The sequence below is a fragment of the Galeopterus variegatus genome, unplaced genomic scaffold, assembly GCF_000696425.1.
Source record: "Galeopterus variegatus unplaced genomic scaffold, G_variegatus-3.0.2 Scaffold4, whole genome shotgun sequence".
NCBI classification, from domain to species: Eukaryota; Metazoa; Chordata; class Mammalia; order Dermoptera; family Cynocephalidae; genus Galeopterus; species Galeopterus variegatus.
Window position 1 is genome coordinate 295,493 of NW_007726115.1, and position 21,233 is coordinate 316,725.

At 42.2% G+C, this 21,233-nt stretch overlaps 1 protein-coding gene across 1 annotated transcript in view; it reads right to left on the reverse strand.

The window, feature by feature from the left end:
* Window positions 1-20,962, reverse strand: part of KIAA1244 (KIAA1244 ortholog) — a 152,505-nt gene extending 131,543 nt beyond the window's left edge. Inside the window, exons 1-2 of the mRNA XM_008573513.1 lie at window positions 20,856-20,962; window positions 17,265-17,316 (exon numbers count right to left, since the gene is read on the reverse strand). Of these exons, the coding sequence (XP_008571735.1) occupies window positions 17,265-17,316; window positions 20,856-20,940 (137 nt within the window). The 5' untranslated portion in view covers window positions 20,941-20,962. The remainder of the gene's footprint in view (window positions 1-17,264; window positions 17,317-20,855) is intronic.
* Window positions 20,963-21,233: the final 271 nt, after the last annotated feature.

The window sequence follows — 21,233 nt, forward strand, 5'->3', positions numbered from 1 at the left end:
AGACCGGGACCGGCAACGGGATCGCAACCCTCGGTGTTGCCCCCGCGCCTCGCTCAGCCAGTGAGCGGGAACCGGTCTGTATGTGGGATCCGAACCCTCAGTGGGAGCGCTGCCGCGCTTCCCAAACGGCGCACTAGCGCAGTGCGCCACCGGGCCGGCCCCAGAGCTAACTCCTCTTAAGTAACTCATTCTGGCAATAAGCATCAGACAAAGAACAATGATGTAAAATTTTATTTTCCCATAAACAGCAACCTCTCCCAGCAGTAATATATTTTTGGTGTTTCGGTTACCTGATATCCCAATAGGTTCTGCACTGCAAGCACTTTTAAAAAATAGGCCTTGGGTGGAAGCCAAAACGGTTAGTTTGGTTCCTTATGCTGCCTGTTTTAAACATATCATAGACCCTATCTTTCCCTGCTCCAGCCTGTAAGGTCAGCTGAATAAGACCTACATTAACCTGCCAAATAAGAAGCCTCAGGTCTAGCACTATCTGATGTGAAGACAAGACTGTTTCCCAGGATAAATTTAGTTTCAAAGACTGGGTTTGTATTCAGACATTACAGTTACCCTTCAGCCTGATTTAAACTGCTTTATATCCCAATAACTCTGAAGGCAGTTGTATTTATAGCAATACATCAGTAATGGGCTGCTCTATTCCACTCAGGGTAATATCAGATCTATTATATAACTGCACGACCTTTCTAAATGAGACATGTGCTGGAAGAAAAACAAATATGCCCAGTGCATTTTTTACATGCTAAAGAGAAAAAACAGTAGCAGACTGTTCTCTTAGTGAAATGACGAAAGACCAAAAGAGAGTAAAACTGAGAGAGTAAAAGCTGCTTGACAACAATCCCAGTCCAGGGCATGAAAAAGAGACTGAAGGAGGGCAGAGGGCTGTCATGATCCTATTTATCACAGGGGACAGTAAGTCTGCCTGACATTTTTCTCACCATTCATACCCATTGGAGGGCACAAAGAGCAAATGCAACGCAATCATTTGCAGCAGGCATGGCATGGCATCTGCAGACTTAGTGAGTTTGCAAAAGTGCACATACGGGTGCCCTCAAAATCAGTGAAAACAAGCTAAGATCCTGAAGGCTGATAAAGACAGTGAATACACACAAAGGGAATTTGTCAATAAATTTATCAAGTATACAAGTATTTTAAACACTATAAATATTATTTTGACAAAATCCTACTATGTAGACACCTCTAGCTAAGGAAAGGTGTCTCTCCTCCCATGAGGTTAAAAAAATAAATAAATAAAAAAGACCCTCCCCCCGCCACTCATTTTCTTCCATCCTATTCCTGATGGCAGAGTCCACAAACTGAGAGAAACAGAGTAATCTACTCCACCACCTAAACACTCTGCCGGCTTCACTGATGCCTGTTACCAGGGTGACCCAACATATGATTTGCATCAGGTGGATGCTGAGCTGGGCCACAGTGTTCTTCCCAGTGTTCCAGAAGGTACCGAGGCACCATGTTCCAGCCGAGGAAGGTGGGAACATGCTAAACAGGATCAAAATTACTAGGAACCCTGCTGCTGAAAGACAAGGTCAAATCAACCTGCAAAATAAACATTCATAGTCATCATTACTCTTCATAACACAACAGGTGACTGACTGTCCTACCTTCACAGGGACACAAAAGGAACCAATATTCTTATGCAGGCTTGGTTGTACCCAGGTGTCCCTGGAGACCCAGGGCCATCATTGCTGGGGTACCAAAGCAGCTGAGCCCAGTTGAAAGCCTAGGGTGTCTGAGCAGGAAACCTCCGTGCTCTGGTTTAAGCAGGAAGGCTGTAAGGGGAGACCACAGGATCATGAAAAGCAATGAAGTCTGCTAAAAACTCTGGCCCAACTTCAGGAATCCATGGTTTAGTTCTGGCCAACAAACATAGGGTATCATCCTGGGCATGTTACTTGGCTCTCTCTGGAGCTTAGTTTCTATCCACAAGACACTAGGAAGGTTCTGACTTTCCCAGACTCCTTCAAAAGGATGGGAAGGATAAACTGAGTAGGAGATAAAGAGCTTTGAAAGCAAACACCTTATGGGAATATGAGGGAAGATGCAGTGAGAAGGGCAGCAGAATCTGAGGCTCAGGTGCTTGCCACAAGTCTCAGTTGTCTTATCTGCAAGATGGAGTATCTTTCCTTACCACCTCTTCAAATTCTAGAAGCCTCTAACTTCAAATGTGTGGTTGGCAGCCCTCTTCTCAGTGACTTGATTCCAACCTTGCTTGCTACACAGTGTTGTTGGCCCCAAGTGGGGTCAGGATCGGTCTAAGCCTTTCCCAACAATTCTGTTTCCTGCTTTTCCAGCCTCCATTGCACCTCTGGAAAAACTTTTGCTTTCCTGGTAAAAAGGCCTTCTGCCTTTTTGCCTTATTTCTGTCTTGGATAGGGATGTAATTTCTGGAGCTATAACAGCCATTTTGTGGCATGAAGAGTCAAATATCATAGAAGGCCAGGAGAACCCTGGAGATACCAGTGCTGACAGCCTAGCTCCAGACTGCCTGTTATATGAGGAAAATAAGCTCCATCTCATTTAAACCACCATTAATTAGGCTTTTCATTACTTACAACTGAATGCATTTGTAACTGACGTACTCTGATAAAGCCGGTTTCGGGAGAAGAGCCAATATTCAAGTAATTGCATATGTGCCTTTTATCCCAATACATTTCACCCAAGTATGAAAGGTGAAATGAAAAAATAAATAAAAATAACAATTTGTACTCTAACACATCTAAATGACAGGTATTCAACAAATAATGCATTGAAGACTCAAAATGTAATTGTTAAATGAACAATTTCCAAGTCAGACCTTTATTTGAACCTCTATCTCACATTAACTATGGGACTTCAAGCAAGTGATTTTGTCAGTCCGGCCTCAGTGTCTTATCATTAGAATACAGATTGTATTAGTACCTACTGTACCTGTTGTAAAATTTAATAAGACAATGCATATTAAGTAGTTGGTACAACTTCTGGCATAGAACAATGCTCTGTAGCCCTAATATTGGGGGTCAGGCACATTGCAGCAGGGACCATGGGTATAAGGATGATGGACTTTAGAGTCTACTAAGGAGAGCACACGAGTAAATTATTTATGGAGGCAGGAGGTGGCTATAAATGCACCTGCATGCCCAGGGTGTGAGGCAGAAAGCCAAGGCCCCAGGTCTAAGGCCTCACACCTTGTAAATGCCACAGATGTCTCAACTCTCCTCCCTATTTTACCAGAGTTATCAAACATTTAATTTAGAATCTCAACTGTTTATCTGACAGAAGAAATCAAAGGATGACAGAATGGCCAAAAGGCAGTCAGACAAGAGGAAGAGAATCCTACTGACAGATCTTCAGATTGGGGACAGCTACCACTTTTGTCTAGGCTATCGTCCCTTCTCTGAGTCCCTGAGAGTCGTATGGATTCCTCCGGGGAGGGTGTATCAGTTAGTGTGCTTTCAGCTGCAAGTAGCAGAAAACGCAATTCCCTAAGTGGCTTAAACAAGGAAGCAGGTTGACTCCAGGTTTAGGTAACAGTGCTCCCATGACACAGCCAAGGCCCTGGGCTCTTTCCATCTTTCTGTTAATCCACCCTCTCTTTGTCTGCTTTATCCCATGGTTGGTTCACAAGACAGACAGCATCATCTCACACTCCATTCTGATGCGGGGTGAACCACGGCCAGACAAGACAGTCAGGCCTGCAGCCGGGCAGCCTCTCGGAAGCACAGGACTGATAATGAAGGCAGATCCTACGCATAATTGGTGTCAGTTAGGGTAGGGAGTGGTTAGATGTTGGGTAGGTGAGTAGCCATTTCTGCTCCAGAGGAAAATGATGGGAGGCCCAGAGAATTAACAAATGCCAATGATTATTCCCTAAACTAAGAAAACCCCTGCATGCCTTCCAGCTAAAAACCAAACCAAACCATTACCTTTGGGTGGGTATGTGTTGCAGTACTACTGGAAATGTGGTGTCCTCCCCCCAACCCATAATTCCACCAACAGCCACCCTCATCATGGTGTGCCAAAAGAGAGGCCGGATCAAAGAAGTCTGTTCAGTCTGTAAGAAAAGATGGAAGAGGAACACGCTTTCAGAGTAGCGTAAGATTCCTGTTGCCTTATTCCAGACACCAGAATTTATCACTAAGAACAGTTAAGACTGCCACAGTCAAGTTGTCCAGATCTTGCCTGCTCGGGCCAATTTGTTTATAATTCCCAAGGACCAATTAAGCCACTTTGTATTCTTAGGAATAGGAAATTACACTATTTAAATCTAGATTCTTATCTCCTCTTTTGTTCATGGGACCCTGTTGTCCTGACTAAAATCACCCTTTGAAACTCAGTACTGGAATGGGAAAAAAGCCTTAATCATACTGCAAACAGCTGAAACACTGCAAGCCTATTTACCTGAGTGATATTTCATCTGTGATTTGTCATACATTCTGCAAAGGACTGTCTTGCCTGATAAGACAAGAACCCTATAAGGGTTCTTAAGAACCTTACTGGTTCATAAGAACCCAGTAAGGAGTACATTGTTTGTGGGGATATTGTAGGGTAATTTTCATAGCTATGGGGATTGTAGAAGTAGTTATTTTTCATAAAAAATATATCATTTCTATTAACATGTAATAGGCTTGCCATTGCGATTTTAATTAATAAATTAAATTTTCTGTTTTAATTTCTACTATGGTAAATAGATATAATCCAAATCAAGAAAAAAAGTTCTTTGGGATCCTCAGTAATTTTTAAGTGTACAGGTTCTTGAGACCAAAAAATCTGCCAAGTACTGCATTAATCCATGCCAGTAACACAGAGGGCCCTGTGAGTGAGCCCCATAGGGTGGAAGCTGTTCTCCTGTCCAAATGCAGAGGAGATACCAGGACAGAGGGGGCAAGCAGAGGGCTCTCCTGATAGAACAGTATGGACATGTGCTGAGCCCTTGCAAGGGAGGCTGATTCCACCTGTGTGGCCAGCAATGGCATCTCTCCAGACCTGTCATCCTGGGGAAACAGAGGCACCTCATCACCTTTCAGTTTTCACCTCCATTTATAGAAGCTGACAGGCAATACAACTAGCTTGAGGTCCCATGGGCCATATGTGGGAGAACTGGGACTTGCACCCAGGACTTAGTTTATCAAGATGACCTCTTCACTTTGTCTTCAGCAAGTGGTGGGCTCTTTGCAGGGACAGAGTTTGTTTCTTATTCCTCACTGGGTTCCCAGCACACAGGACCTTGCTTGTGTGGGCTCTGACACCAAGCCCAGGACGCCAGTCCCCAGGCTGACAGTCTCTTCCACCAGAACCCAGATCCCCCACCCTGTCTTCTCACTACCGATTGCACTCTCCAGACCCCTCTGATAGAGATGTCAACATTCAAAACTGAGAGCTGCAAGGCAATCATCTCAAACAAACACGCCTACTGTACTGGATGCTTGGGCACGCACACCTTAAACCAACAATCGTTTCCTTTCTTAATCAAATATCCTGTTGACTTTAAATCACATCTATATTTCTACTATCTCTAACACACACGAATGCTTCCCTCCCTGTTTTCAGCAAATGTCATGTTACTGGCCTTGTCTTCCACATCCAGCTTTATTTTAGAGAGCTGAAGTTAAAATGCTGGAGGGTAAATCTAGCAGCCTCACACGTGCTCAACGCTGGGCACTCTCAGTGTTCAGCCCTCGCCCTGCCCTTCCCCATCCTGGGCATCTCTCCTCCACAACCCAAGCGCAGCTGGACACAGTTGCCTGACTTCTATCCTACCGACAGCCTCTGAAATTAACATACAAAACCCCTTTTGTTTTTGAAGGATTTTCTTCCCACTGGTAAATACAGAAAAACAAAATGGGGTTCACAAAATAAAGCAAGCAATGGGGAAGCTATGGTTTCAGAAAAAAAAAAAATCTTTTAAGTACAACAGTTCTCTCCGGACTTCATTAAATTGATAATTAGCCTAGGTATGCTCCCACTCAGAATATGATCTATTATAGAGGCATTTCTTTAGTTGAGAACTAAAAATGAGCCCTTCTCCAAATCTATTCTTGGTAATTCTGGAGGTTTGCTCACCTTAACTCTTCTTAAGAAACCATGTTAATTGCTACCTAGCCAATTCCCTCTGTCAAGTAAGCAGAAGCTGAGAGAGGTAAAGGTTAGTTATTTAATTACCTAATAATTCAGGCTTCCCCAGTGGGTAGCCACATCAATTCCAGACTAGAGTTTCTTTTATCTTTTTTCCTTCTGCCTTACAGAGAGGAAAAGTCAATTTAAACCATTTCCTGGCAAAGCCATGTACACACTAATCTTGATAGCTCTAACAATTCATGGCTCTCCCCTCAGTCTGAATACTGGACATCCCCTCCCCCCTTTAAAATCTCTGGCTCCTTGGAAATTACATTTGAAGTTGTTTCGATATAAGTTGCTCTAATCCATATTTTTACATTAGGAAGTTGCACTTGTGAGTAAGCAGTGGTGAAATATAGCAGATTTTCCGAGATTTTTTTCAATAATGGTGCCTCATCAAATAATTTACTGCAGGCTGAGCCCGCGGCACACTCGGGAGAGTGCGGGGCTGGGAGCGCAGCAGCGCTTCCGCCGCGGGTTCGGATCCTATATAGGGATGGCCCGGGCTGAGCGCGGTGCAGCCGGTCACAAAAAAAAGGACAAATAATAATAATAATAATAATAATAATAATAATTTAGTGCATGAAATCTAATGTTACATATTTCTTCTCTTCCCATAAACTGCAAACAAGAAAAAATAAACTTCTGTGTGAAATCAAATAATGAGAGAGGCAATACCCAAGAGCGGGTTAAGAAGGTGACCTCTGGTATCTAGCAGCCCTGGCTCTGCCTGGGCTGAGCAGGGAGCTTGGCCAGCTAGAGCATCCCAAGCCTCAGTGTCTCCCTGGCCTCTCAGCAGTGCCATCAGGATTAGGTGACAGCAGAGTATACAGCAACTAGGAGAATCCCTGGAACATAGTAAAGGCTTAAAAAATGTTAACTGTGTTCTGATGTATTCCAAATTTAACTGGGAAAATGTTAAGGCTATTAAGCTTCTTATGAAGCACTATATAACAGAGTATTAGACTACAGATAAAGGGAGATCTCTGGTATCAACTTTGTTGGACTTAACTTGAAAAAGTAATACATCAGGACATTGTGTAATGACATAATCCTACTGATTTATATACAGTTTGACCATACATGCAACAAAATAAAAAGAAAAGAAGAAAATAAATAAACATCTAATAAACAAAAGCTTCCAAGGAAATGAATATGATTTTAGTCCTTGCACCAGAAGAAAAGTCCTAGAGGGTGGAAAAGAGATACAAACACCCCATTGAGCTGCTGACATAACTGAGCTAATGAGCTCAGGTCCCTACACATACCCTGGCGTCTATTTTTATAACCTATCAATATAAACAATTTCTCAGAGGCGTGCTTTGAAATTGAAGCAGGAAATTTGAGCCTATAAGGCACAGTTTATTTATGAAAACCATGCACACAATAACCCATGCAGCAAAAATCCTACCTTCATTCCATTCAAAAGGAATGAAGAGACCTAAGAAACAAAAGTCATGATTTGGTTTTTATACTTTTTCTACATGGAGTTATGTTTCCTTCTAATGCTTCCCTTTAATCAAGTGTTAGAAAATAAAGACATCAACCATTTGTCATAAAGGAAGGGTAAGTGGCCATGGCTGGTTTCTGAACATTATATCTTGCTCACATCCTAAAATATCACTCAAGCAAATACCTCCTACATCCTAGCTTCAGTGGCTTATGCACTTGTTCTTTGAGTGGTAAGTTCTTTAAATGATTACTGTATCACTTAAAAAGTGCTTTTAGGTTGGGGCTATTAACAAAGAGAAGCTTTATAATTGAGACCTAATTGTAGTTCTTCCTTATCAAAGGGAGAAAAACATGAAAACCATTAGGCTTGGCTCACAGGCTGGCAGATAACACACAGAAAAGGCCATTTGTAAGTTAGGAAATAGTGTAGTATTATCACTTATTCTATGTGAAAAGGTGGAGGGATACTCTTTATCTTCCATAGCAGTAGGGAAAGGAAAAACATTTTCAGGGCATCTTGATTTTAACATGGATTTCAGCATTCCCTATTGCTTTCCTCCTCTTGACAGGGGAGCCCAACACTTCTCCATGACATAAGAAAGGCAGAAACAACACTCATGAAAATGAAACTGCCTGCCAAAGATGGCTATGAAGGTATTTGCTGTATTCATCATTTAAAGTCACATACAGTCCTTCCCAGTTGATGGTGATATGTTTCTCTCTTCAATCAAAACCAAAAAACTCACATGTCCTGCAGAAGCTGCTCCAGGGTTCAAAGCACAGAACTAAAGCACTAAGATCAATGCAGCATAAAAGCAATTAAAATAAAGCGATATGTAGAATGGGAAGCTATTAAGGATGTTCTCTCCACGCATAAATGCTGATAAATGTGCTCCCACTCTGCATGAAAGATCAGCAGGTCTCCAAGGCACGACAAGGAGGAAGTGTCAGTATCTGAGCTGAGAGAAGTGTCTGGACCAGGCAGGCAAAATAGAGTGCTGGGCAGAAGGCACAGCCAGGGTGGAGACAGAAGCAGGTGGGTACACAAACAAGGACAAATGGGAAGAAGGGCTATTTGAGTCTTTCTGGGAAGTACAACTGGCTGAAGAAAGCAACTAGGCTGAGTTTGGCTCTGAAGAATCATGAAGCAGATAAGAAATATGGCACCTGGCCTATGGCTGGAGTCATCCCTGGAATTGTTCCCAAAGGGGCACTGAGTAATGCCATCTAGAGGTTCACTGCCAATGGCTGCCTTTTAACAAGACAGCTTGAGGATATTCTCTTGACAGTTTTATCTCATCCCGACCAATTCTATTGTAAGTAACCTGGGCTAGAAGGAAGGGACAGTCTTGGGTTGGGGTGGGATGGGAGTGAAGGTTCTTCAGTTCTTTAGAACAGAAATATACCAAGTCAAATTGGTGTTGGGGCTGGGGATAGGGCAGGCAGCATGCTTCTTCCAGGTGGGCAAAGGACTTTCCATGGGAACCTAATGAGAGCTGAAACCTCTGTATATTCAGCATCCTTCGGCATGGAATATTGCTCAGGGTCCCCATATCTACCACCACCACCCCTCACCCTTGATCTAATATGCATTAGGCTGTTCAGGACTTTAATTGAGTAGAGGGCAAGGGATTTAAGTCTATACTAGCTGAGGTCAATGAATTGGGTGTTGGGCTTCTGGTTCTACTCTTTGGAACCTACGCTCTCATTCAGTGAGACATTTGGAGTTCTATTGCCAAAGCTGAGATTCCATTCTGGCACAGATTCTTCCAAATATTATGTTTTCCAAGAATCTAGGAGATAAGGGCACAGGCTCTCTGGGACATGTGCTGCAAAGTTTGAAGAGGCAGTTTCATCCCACAAACATTTATAGGACATATAGCTATGGGATACAAAGATGAATAATTTAAAAAGATGAGCTCCTTGAGGATAGGGTCTGAGAACAGAACCCTTAACAGCCAGTGTGGTTGATAAGCCCCGTGACAGAACTACGTAAGGAGCATAGTGAAGGCACAATGGAGAGAAGGACCACTTCCACCTGTCAGGGTGAGAAAGGACTTCAGGACACCTCAGCACCATCTTCAAGGATAACAGGTTGAGGAGGTGAAGAAAGGCTGCATGTTAGACCCATGGATGATCCTGATGAAGAGAGCAGCTCAGAACATGTACCCCTAATATTTTAGTGCCCCATATAAGAGGGAGGCATTGGGTTACTAACCAAACACCTCCAAACCTGCTATTTTGGTCTATGCTCTAGCTATATTTCAACTTATGAGATGGCCCTAGGACATAAGCGTGGTGGGGCTGGGAAGTGCCTTCAGTAAAACCAGAGTACATGTGAGAGAGAGAGAGTATCCTGGAAGGGGGAACTTACTAGACGTGGCCTTGATCACAGGAAAGCTCATTTCCCTGATGGCATATGCCACTGAGTTTCCACTCAAAGCAGGACAAAAAGCAATATCTTTAGTAAAGACGTCTTTACTAAAATCCTGAGAAATAGAATCCTGAGGAGGCAAAACAAAGCTTAACAGGATGGGAGTGCAGGGCCAGACCTAGGATGAGGTGAGCATCTTCTCACTGGCCTTGGGCACAAAATTTAAGAGAGCACTAAAAAACTCAGTAATTAAGATAAATAATTTTTTAATCCACATTTACCAAAAAATCAAAATTCACGCAAAAAATTCACAATGAACAACATATAAAATTTTTAAATAAACTCAGGATCCAGCCCTGCACTTACACAGCTTGGTCCCACTTGCCTCACTTCAGTATGGGCCCCAGGGGACATGTGACGGGGAAGATGGAGCTGTATATCAGACAGACAGCCAGCTCAGCCCAGCCGTGCCAGCCAAGGTGGGAGAGGCCTAAAGTCTCCGGGCCTTGGCTTGGGGTGAAAAGCCCCCTCCTTGCAGATTTACATAGACTTATATTAAGGTGTTCGGACCCACAGCTACCAGAATTTGGGGTTTCAAATCCACTGGGGAGGATAGAGGGCTGGGCATTCCAGCACACATGCCAGCAGAGGGATTGAGCACTCCCAACCCAGGTTCAGAGGCAGAACAACACTGCGGAGTCCTCCAGACAGGGAAGAGCATTCCCGGGGCATGGGCCAGCAGGTCAAGAATGATCTGGAAGAAGCAGTGATTGCAAACAACAATGAACGTACTCAGTAGGGGCATACATCCTTTTCCTTCAACAAACAGGGTTAAAGAAAGTATAAGCTCTTCAATTTTTTGGAGGAAAAAACAAAGGATCAGACAGATCTAGGTCTTGCACAACCAAGCCATCACAAGGACTGCAGGGCATAAAGAGGGGTGGGGGATATAGTGACTTGCAAGAAGCTAAACATTACAGAAGTGATGGCACCTCAAGACATGCTTAAGCCAGGTGCTCCCTGCCAGGTACGGCTGGTGATAGTCTCACGAAACACAGCCATCAGTCCTGAAAATTCATGATGAAACCACAACAGTACTGAAAATGCCATAAAATGACCAGGCCATTTTGGACTTATCCCTTGATTCCAAAAACCACAGAGGAAAAGCAGAGAGGTATAGTGCGTGAGAGGGTAACATACAAGCCTGTTAGAGAACAGAAAATAACAAATGTATTAACTCCGGCTATGGTCTGAATGTTTGTATCCCTCCAAATTCATATTTTAAAATCTTAACCCTCAAGGCGATGGCATTAGGAGGTGGGGCCTTTTGGGAAGTAATCAGATCATAAGAGCAGAGCCCTCCTGAAAAAGATTAGTGCCCTTAAAAAAGAGGCCTGAGAAAGCTCATCTGCTCTTCCACTATGTGAGGACATGGCAAGAACTTGGCAGTCTTCAACCCAGAAGAGGGGCCTCCCCAGAACCTGACCATGCTAGCACCTTGATCTTGGTCTTCCCAGCCTCCAGAACTGTGGGAAATAAATTTTTGTTGTTTAAAAGCTACCCAGTCTACAGCATCTGGTTATAGCAGCCCAACCAAACTAAGACAATTACTGATTGTTCTTAATCAGTAGCTTCCAGGTCTTATCACTTGATTGAAAAACCAGCAGCTAATCAAGATAACGTCAGTGGCTATGAGTGGTCATTTTACCAAGTCTGTCAATGTGAGTTAACTTTTGCTTGTAAAACAAGGAGTACATGGAGATGGTGACCCTAACCTAAGGCACAGCCTGTGCTATAGATGGCCTCTTGAGTGTAGGGATGTCGGAACAGCCCACTATTTCATAGGTTTCAGTCAAGCCTGCAAAGACACATGTAAGGCCTTGAAGTTTAAGAAAAGGGAAAAGAGCAGCAAAGACAGGAGAGTACAGCCTCCTCATGGAGGAAAATAAGGACCCTCAAAACTCACCACCAAAATCAAAAGCACAATTAAGGGCAGGAAAGTGGGAAGATTTGTACATGACTATCTACTAACAAACTCAGGAACTATTCCACAGGACAGGTTCCCTGGACCTTCCTCCATCCCTGACAATGAATCTCACTGGTGCTCTCAGGAATTCCTATCCCTGCTGCTCACATCAACAATGAGAGCGAGCATTTGCTTACTGAAAGAGCCTTGGGCACAAATAAACAATGTCTCCTGCCCACTACTTAATTCCACCTAAAATGTTTTATCATTTTGTCTCCTCTAGAATGCCCTATGCATAACCCAACCCAGTCACCAGTCTCTTAAGTCATTCATTTGAACACAGAACTTTGGTTTGTACAAGAAATCCTTAGAGCAATCAATGGCAAAAGGTAAAAAGGAAAGATTATACAACACATGTCTCTCAAAGGTTCAATTTCAATATATGTCTTTCAATCTCCTGATTTGAGCTACAATTCCTAATTTACACAATTGATTAAAACAATATTAGTAATTATTTAACAGAATGGTAATATACTTAATATGAAAGTAATCAATCAATGACAAAAGAGAAAATAGGAAAAACAACAAAGCAAAAGTACTCAAGATTTTGAATGATTCCCTGTAGCCCTTTCCAAAACAAACAATTTTCAAAAATCTGCAAGGGATAGTTTATGAACTTGGTTTCTTTCCCACATATTAAATATAATTGAAGAAAAATAATTAATATATCCATATTCTTCCTCATGAGCAGACAAATATTTACAGTGTCTAGATATTTTCGAGCAGATGCTGAAACAGAAGGATGCCACATCAAACATAATGACTGGACAGAGTAAGTGCACTCTGGATTTAAAGTGCCTAGAACATGAATCAAAGGATTAAAGGAGAATGGATTCAAAATGAAGAGGAGAAGGCCCATTACGTATATGTTCTCATTATATCACTTCCCCAATAATAATGTGAAATAGTAAATCAGACTATTTTGATTCAATAGCTATTTTGACTCTAATTATGGCTTCTTCCTATATCTTTGAGAGTCTTCACTATTGAGAATCGCAGTCAAACTGCAACCATCTCATACGTGTAGAAGTCTACACTAAATTTAAACTTGCTACCACATGACAGAGTTTTCCACTTTTGTTCGTTTTCATTCTCCACATTCAGAATAAAAACCCTCTGAGCACAAGGCTCATATCTATGTTTCCTTCATACAGTTCAGCTCCCTGTACAAGATGATCTGATAGATCTCCTTGTGCATCTGAAATACAATAATGCGCATTCTTTTGTATACAAAGACAATATCACTAGCTCTTTATCATTAGAATAAACACTCTAAATTATATTCCCAACAATGGTGAAGATATGTAAAGATGCTTGTATATATGAATCCCTCATCCAACACCCCCTCACCAATTTTATGACCACTTCCTACGTGTGTACAAGATGGTTAAGCTGGCTCTGGGGTAAAGCTCAAGACAACTGAATAAAGTAAAGCTAAATGGCTAAAAGGCACACCAAACATGTGTCCTCAGGCTCAACTTATCTGGTTACATGTGTGTGCACACATGTACATGCAAACCCGCCAGCCCCCAACCAGAGTTGGAAAGTACCAGTTGCCTTCTGATGAACATTCCCAACCAGGGGACCAGGAACCTCTTCTGGTTACCATCACGACCTTGTTGCCCCTCACGCTGAAGGCAGACCTTTTATCACATACGCAGAACCACAGACAGCCTCCTCGTCAGGTTAAACACCACTTCAGATTGGGAAACAACCTTTAGAGCAGTGGTCATCAAACTTTTCTGCTCCTGTAGCCACTAAGAAAAGTCTAAAATTCTGTTTTTCACATATTTTAAGTTGACATTTAAATTTTTTCATCACAATTTTAACTAGTTGCAAAGGCTGTAATTCTGGCATATTGGAATTACTAAAATTTTTAATTAAAACATATCATATTTTAAATGTATCTCATGAAATCTAAATACCACAGCAATTTGAAAACCATCTTCATTTATCAAAAAATACATAAACTCTTCTTTAATAGTAAAAAATGCTGCATTGTTCTCTTTTCTCTTTGAACTCATTTTTTCCATTCCACTTTGCCCAAAGAATTTTCTCTCAATATGTTTTAATGCTTGAAAGGGTTTTATTAATCTTTCTATTATACTTCTCTGTAACAAAGTATGTATAAAGTGGTTTTTAAAAAATTTCCTGTGACCAAACGATTACAGATAGATCTACCATATGACCCAGCTATTCCACTACTGGGAATATACCCAGAGGAAAGGAAATCATCATGCCAAAGGGATACCTGTACTCCCATGTTTATTGTGGCACTATTTACAATAGCCAAGAGTTGGAACCAGCCCAAATGTCCATCATCAGATGAGTGGATAAGGAAAACGTGGTATATCTATACAATGGAATACTACTCTGCTATAAAAAAAGAATGAAATACTACCATTTGCAGCAACATGGATGGACTTAGAAAAAATTATATTAAGTGAAAAAAGTCAGGCACAGAAAGAGAAATACCACATGTTCTCACTTATTTGTGGGAGCTAAAAATAAATAAATAAATATACAAACAAATGGTGGGGGGGGGGAGAAGACACAACAATCACAACAATTCCTTGAACTTGTTAAGACAAGTGAACGGATATGATGTTGATGGGTGGGAGGGGGGAGAGGAAAGAGGGAAAGAGGAATCGGTAAAGGGACACAAAAATCAACTACATTGTATATTGATAAATTAAAATTAAAAATTAATAAATAAATAAAATTTCCTGTGACCATAAGGCTTAAAAGTATTCAATTTTCCAAAGACGGAAGTAGATTAGAGGTTACCAAAAACAGAGGAAGAGGAATAATGAGAAGTCGTTGCTTAATGGGTACAGAGTTTATGTTTAGGATGATGAAAACGTTTGGAAATAGATAGAAGTGGTGCTTACACAGCATTGTGCATGTAATTAATTCCATGCAATTGTATGTTTAAAAATGCTTAATATGGCAATCCTTATATGTGTTTGGCCACAATAAAAAAATGGAAAAAAGTGTTCAATTTTCTTCCAGTTAGAGCTATCATTACCAATGCACACAATTGATCCAAAGAACATTAATAATTACTTATCAGAATGTTAATATAATTAACATGGAAAATCCAGTTTTATTGGAAATGCATTTCAAAAGGAAGGGACAGAGCTTGCTCATTTTTCCCCCCTAATTAGTTCACGTAGCTATGGAAGGATATTACCAGTTACTATAATAAAGTAGGGTTTAGCATCGATTCCATATCTTTTTTTTTCACTTTTATAGATGTAAGCAGTAAGAAACCCTACTTACATAAACAATAAAGGAATAAAGAAGATTTACCAAAAATCCTTTTGCCTATCATCTTATAACTAGATTAGGTCCTCCTTCAATTTTGCTGAAAACCAAGAAGTCAGAACTACCTAACTTGCAAAAAGATGTGTTTCCTGGTCCTTATCACCATTGCCTTTGCCAACACGGACACTAATGTTTTCATAATCCTTCAGTGGTGGGATGAGATTTTTGTACCCCAGGATACCACACCACAGCATGGGTAATAGTTGTGCTTTTCCTTTGTCAAGTGGGAGAAGAGTGACAGTAAAAGGTGAGATGGAAAAGATGTGGCAAAATCAGTTTTGAAGCAAATCAGTTTTTAAAAAGGGAACTTATAGAAGTTGGGGACCAGGAAATGGACTCCCTTAAACTATCCACGCCTTCTTCGTAGCTCTTGGAAAGTCTTCACATTCTCCTGTGGGCTGGACACTCCAGCAGGAACACCTCTCCACTAGACAAATACGTTGTTGCCAGACATTCTGTCCATTTATAAGCTTTATACACACCAAAGTACACTCTTTGATTAACACATGAATTCCAATACAATACATAAACCTCTAGCACATACTATAGGAGAATTAATGGATTTTTAAAAAAGACAGAAACATAATTCTTCTTCAATCTCTTTGAAAAGAGAGAAAATAACTAATCAATCATAGTGTCCTGACAACATAGAAACCATACTCAAAAAAGGACTTGAAGTTCAATATTTTTTATAATCTCAAACAAACCTGGAAACAGTCCAAATATTTAATGAGGAAAACTACTAAATAAATTATGCTACAGCCATATGCTAGAAGTATGAGGGTACTTCAAAAAAATTTATGGAAAAACAGAATTAAAAAATAATATGAATCTTTCCATGAACTTTTTGAAGTATACCTTCATATATGCAATATTTTAATTTGAAGAACATATATCAGGATTAGAAAATGTTCTTCACATGGTATTGAGTGAAAAAATAAGCAAGAAACAAAGTTGTAAAGAAAATTACATATTAATTTGAAAAAAAATGGGTGTGGAACAAAGACTGTGAAGAAAATCTATTAAAATGTTCTCAGTAGTTATCTTTAGGTAGTGTAATTATGGACAACTTTCTTTTCTGTTCTTTCCAAATTTTTCACAAAGGCATGTATTTTTCTCACAATAAGCTGAAAAAAAGATGTAGGGGGAAGTGAAGAAGGTGGGGAAGTAGATTCACTGTGACATGCGGCTGCAGAGTTTGCAACCAGCCAGATGCTGTCCCGCCAGGGTTGCAAGTGAGGCTTAAATCCACCCGAGTAGGGCTGCGCTACTTTCTAATTCACAGTGGATGGCACCGTCCACTCTCTCACAGAAATTTTAGTTATGTTTCTCCTTGAACAATTTGATCCTTTTACCACTGACTTCCCTGGCTGTTGCTTTGGCTCACTGACTCCATTTCCTGCACAGTGGGCTACGGCAAACAGGTTTCCATCATGCTAACCTCATGAAATATCCCAGCTCATGGATGCAAGAAGAGCCACTAGTCAGCAAGAAAAATACTGCGCTATGGTTTGAATGTGTCTCCCAAAAAGCATGTTATGGAAACTTAATCCCCAGTGCAACGGTGTTGGGAGGTGGGGCCTAATCAGAGATGTTTAGGCCATGAGGACTCTGCCTTCATGAGCAAATTAATGCTGTTATCACAGGAGAGGGTTCATTGCAAAAAGGAGAGTTTGGTCCCCTTCTCTCTTCTCTCTTTCATCCTCTCTTTGTCCTTCTGGGGTGATGCAGCAAGAAGGCCCTCACTAGATGCGGCCCCTCACTCTTGGACTTCCCAGCCTCCAGAAGCGTGAGCCAATATACTTCTTTTCATTATAAATTAGCCTCTCTGTGGTACTTTGTTATAGAAGCAAAATGGACTAAGACATGCTGCAAACCAATGAGGTTATCTGGGCCTTCAGGAAAACATGATGGCAATTTTTACTTCTGTTTTCTTACATAATTTCCATCTCTTACCTCAGCAAGTGTGGAGGGATCTTGACAATGGTATCTAGACTGCCCAGGGTTTCTGCAAAAGGAAAAATTACAAAGTTAAAAATAAATATTTAAAGACTGAGAATCTACATTGTACATGAATTTCACTTAGTTTCTTTTTTTTTTCTTTTTTCCTCAGGAAATCCTATAATTATAAATTAGTCAATTCTCAATTATCTGCATGCAAGTTATCCATATTTTAAAATCCTTTCCCCTTGATAGCTCCAGAGACTTCCCTAGATCTTGCCTCACTGTCAGGGAGGGGAAGGTTAAAAATTAGAACACATTTCCCTTTAGAGGCAAAGAATGAATTGTTAAATTCCTAACCTGAACCAGAATGCCAATTTAATCTAGGTATAACTGGCTAAGATACTAAAATATTCTTGCAATAAAAATAAGAGAAAGGAAAGCTGTTTTCTTGAAAATACTGTTTCAATATCCTTAAACTCACACTTGTGAAAGACTTCCAGGTTCACAAAGCACTTTATGCACTTGTTATTCTCATACACATTTATGACACGGTAGATTAAACTTTAAAAAAAATTACACTGTAGTTAGGGATACTGATTGGGAGGCTCATCCCCAAATCTCACTAATCCAACCTGGATGTTCAATACTTTACCATTATTTGTGGATTATTCATACTATCGTTCCCTCCCATTGTAGAGATAATGAAAAGCTCACTGTTCTCTTCCCAAAAAACTATTCTATTTTAATCCCTCCAATGTGCCTCTGGTTTTTCAACTCAAATTGTGTTTACTCCTCTTTTCACACTTTAGAGTCAACAAGCCCTGTCAATTTGAATTATGTTCATGGGGGAAGGAGAAACATCTCTTCCCCCCTTGCTAAGACATGAAAGGGGATGATAGATACTAAAAGTATCCCTAAGACTCACAACTAAGAACAGGTCAAAGTGTGATCGGACCTGGGCCTGTTGTGGCCAATAGGGCAACACAGAAGATTTAAGAAAGACAAATTAATCAGCAAAACAATAAAGTGAGCTCAGCAGAGTCAGTGGTGCTGTGGAGACAAGGCCAAAGGAGGAGAAACTGAGCCGACACTGTGGTGTGTGTGTGTGTGTGTGTGTGTGTGTGTGTGTGTGTGTGTGTGTGTGTGTGTGTGTGTGTGTGTGTGTGTGTTCAGCTACAGCAGGGCTGGCAGGAAGAGACCAGGGCTCAGGGCTAGCCCCTGAGAAACTCAGACACTGAAGGCTGGGGACAAGAGCTGGGGCTGGCAAAGGAGACAAAGAGCTCAAGAGCCAAGACAAAGCTGGTAGGGTGTGGTCACGGAGAATAAGGTAGAGCAGGAGCCCAGGTGTGCTCAGTGTCACCAAGAGGACTTGTAACATGGGATGAGAACAGCCAGCTAGGTCAAGGCCTGTGCTATTATTACTCTCCACTGGGAACTGGTGGGATGACAGAGGTGAAAGGCAGATCTGAGCAGGATGAAGGAGTGACTAGAAAGTGAGGACATGGACACGATCCCCACAGACGTTTTTTCAGAAGCCTGGCTGTGAAGGTCACAGAACTTGCGGGGTTCAGGAGTGACAGATATTTTACAGTAAAAACACTGATGGGGTCAGGGAAAATGGACTGGAGTAGGAAAGACAACAGGAAACCGTATCTCCATGGCTTTGTGTATGCTGCATTCTCCCTCCAAAGTGCCCTTCAGGCACACCCCTCACAGGGAGCATTTTATTCATTGTCATATCCCACTGCCAAGTACAGGGGAGGTCTAAATAAATGTCTGCTAATTAAATAAGCAAAGGAAAGAAGGAACCCACAGCTTACCCATTCTTCAAGTGAAGTCTACTTCCAAAGCCCCACCAGCTCACACCAACTCCCGCCTACACCTCTACCTCACATTCACTCCCTCTTCTCGACCTGTTTTCCTGGTTTGCTCCTTCCAACCTATATAATGAATGCCCTGCACTATTATTTAACTATTTCACACACTTATGTCTCCTCTTACTAATTAGGGAACAATCACTGGGAAAGGAACCACATCTACTCCTACAGTCAGGCTGGATTTTAGGCTTGACGCAGATAATCCACCCGCCTCAGCTCTCAACTTCCCCAGTGCCTCCAAGGACCTAAACTCAGCAACACTATAGTTTCACTTAACAAGATGCTGAATATCAAAATTCAAACTTATTAAAAATACCAGATTACTCTCCTCCTCCCTGTTTAAATCTGCTTAAATTACAGAAAAATAACAATGAATACTAGGAATGGCATGTTTAGAGCATTATGTTACCCAGCCATCTGTGACCCTTCATTAGAGCCATGTGGGAATCTAGCTCTGAATCATGCTGCTGAATGACAATGGCAATACAAAAATAGTTCTGTGGCTTTAAAAGCCTTGTTGCTCTCTCAGTTATCTGGTCCATTTTCTTTTAACTAAAATGGTCAAGTTCTAATTCCACCTACAAGATCAACTTCCTAGACAACATTGTAGACAATTTTTTGATGATACACACAGGTTAAAAAAACGATGCTAAAAAAAATGATGTTGCTATATAGATTGTCTGTATACACCCAAACATACGTGAATTAAGACCTATCAAATATAACAGTCACCTAAAACACCATCAGAATTCTGCATTAGAGGAAAGCCTGCTAATGGCATTTTATCTTCTTTCAGGCTGCATCACAGCACAGTGCCATGAAAAGCACTGGTTGTTTCTTGGTTGCGAGGTAAAGGGATTCAATTTTATTTTTCAATTGAGTGGTAACTGAGGAATCACATGCTGGCTTGGGCAAGGCAAGGCGAGGGGCCCATAGAGCTGCCCTGGTGTCTTCTTGGTCTTTCCTTTTCTAAAAGCATCACTCTCACCCAAAGTATGCTCCTGATCTCTTTGCATTCCCATCCTGATAATTTTGATTGCCCCAAATCCTTGCCTAATTGAAATGTCTTTTCCGTTATTTCCGCTGTTGAGTTCTGCAACCTGACACTGATGGTAAACACAAATTTGCTACCTGGAACTTATTTCAGCGCTAACATAGCTCACACATCTAAAATCCCACCTGTCCGACGGGCAGACCACAACAGAATTGCAGAGGTAACATAATCCTGCCCGTATGTTATTTTTCATGTCCAGTAACCATGAAAGCTAATACTTAGCAAGCTGGCCTCGGTCAGGAAAATCAAATGAAATAAACCTTTCTTTGCTGGACCTTTCAATGACTGGAGATCGGGGTTGTTGGTTTAACTTCCCTCTCCCCAACAGGCGCTACAATATCAGGCCCAGGGATTCGCCCCGGCTCGGGGTCCTGCCTAACTCGGCGATGGGTGACCATCGTCCACGGTGCTGGGGACCGGGAGAAGGGGGCCGCCCGGTGGAGAGGAGGACAGCGGTTCCCGGTTAAGCGTTAGGAGAAGAATAAGGGACCGGAGGGGAGGCGGCTGGATGTGCACACCCGCGCCAAGGTTCTCGCACCCCACACGAATTCCCGGAGGCAACTCTCGCAATTGCACGGAAGGCAGCCGCAGCCGCCACTCAGCGCAAGCCCCGCACGCAGCGGCGCGTCCAGCCCCGGCCCGCAGGTGGCCGGCAACGGTCGCCGCGCTTACCCAGGGCCCAGGTGCAGCTCTCCCGGATGGCTTTGTACTTGCTCCCGGACGCTTCCCTCTGCAGCTTCCTCAGGATCTCTTCCATCTTGACCTTCCAGGGGCGGGCCGCCGCCAGGGAGAGGAGCGCGCGCGAGCCAGCCGGGGACGCCGCCACCGCCGCCGCCGGGGCCACCCCCGGTGCCACGCTTGGCCGGTACAGCAGTGCCTATGCCGTGACCCTGACGGCGGGGAGCTCACACCCAAGCGTTCCACACATGGGTGGGGGGCTGGGCGCTTTGGGTGCTTCGTAGCCCCGTTATACAGACAATGAGGCCGGGCCCAGAGAGGCTAAGTTACTTCCCAGGCCAATCAAGAGTTGGACGCCAAACACATCCTGAG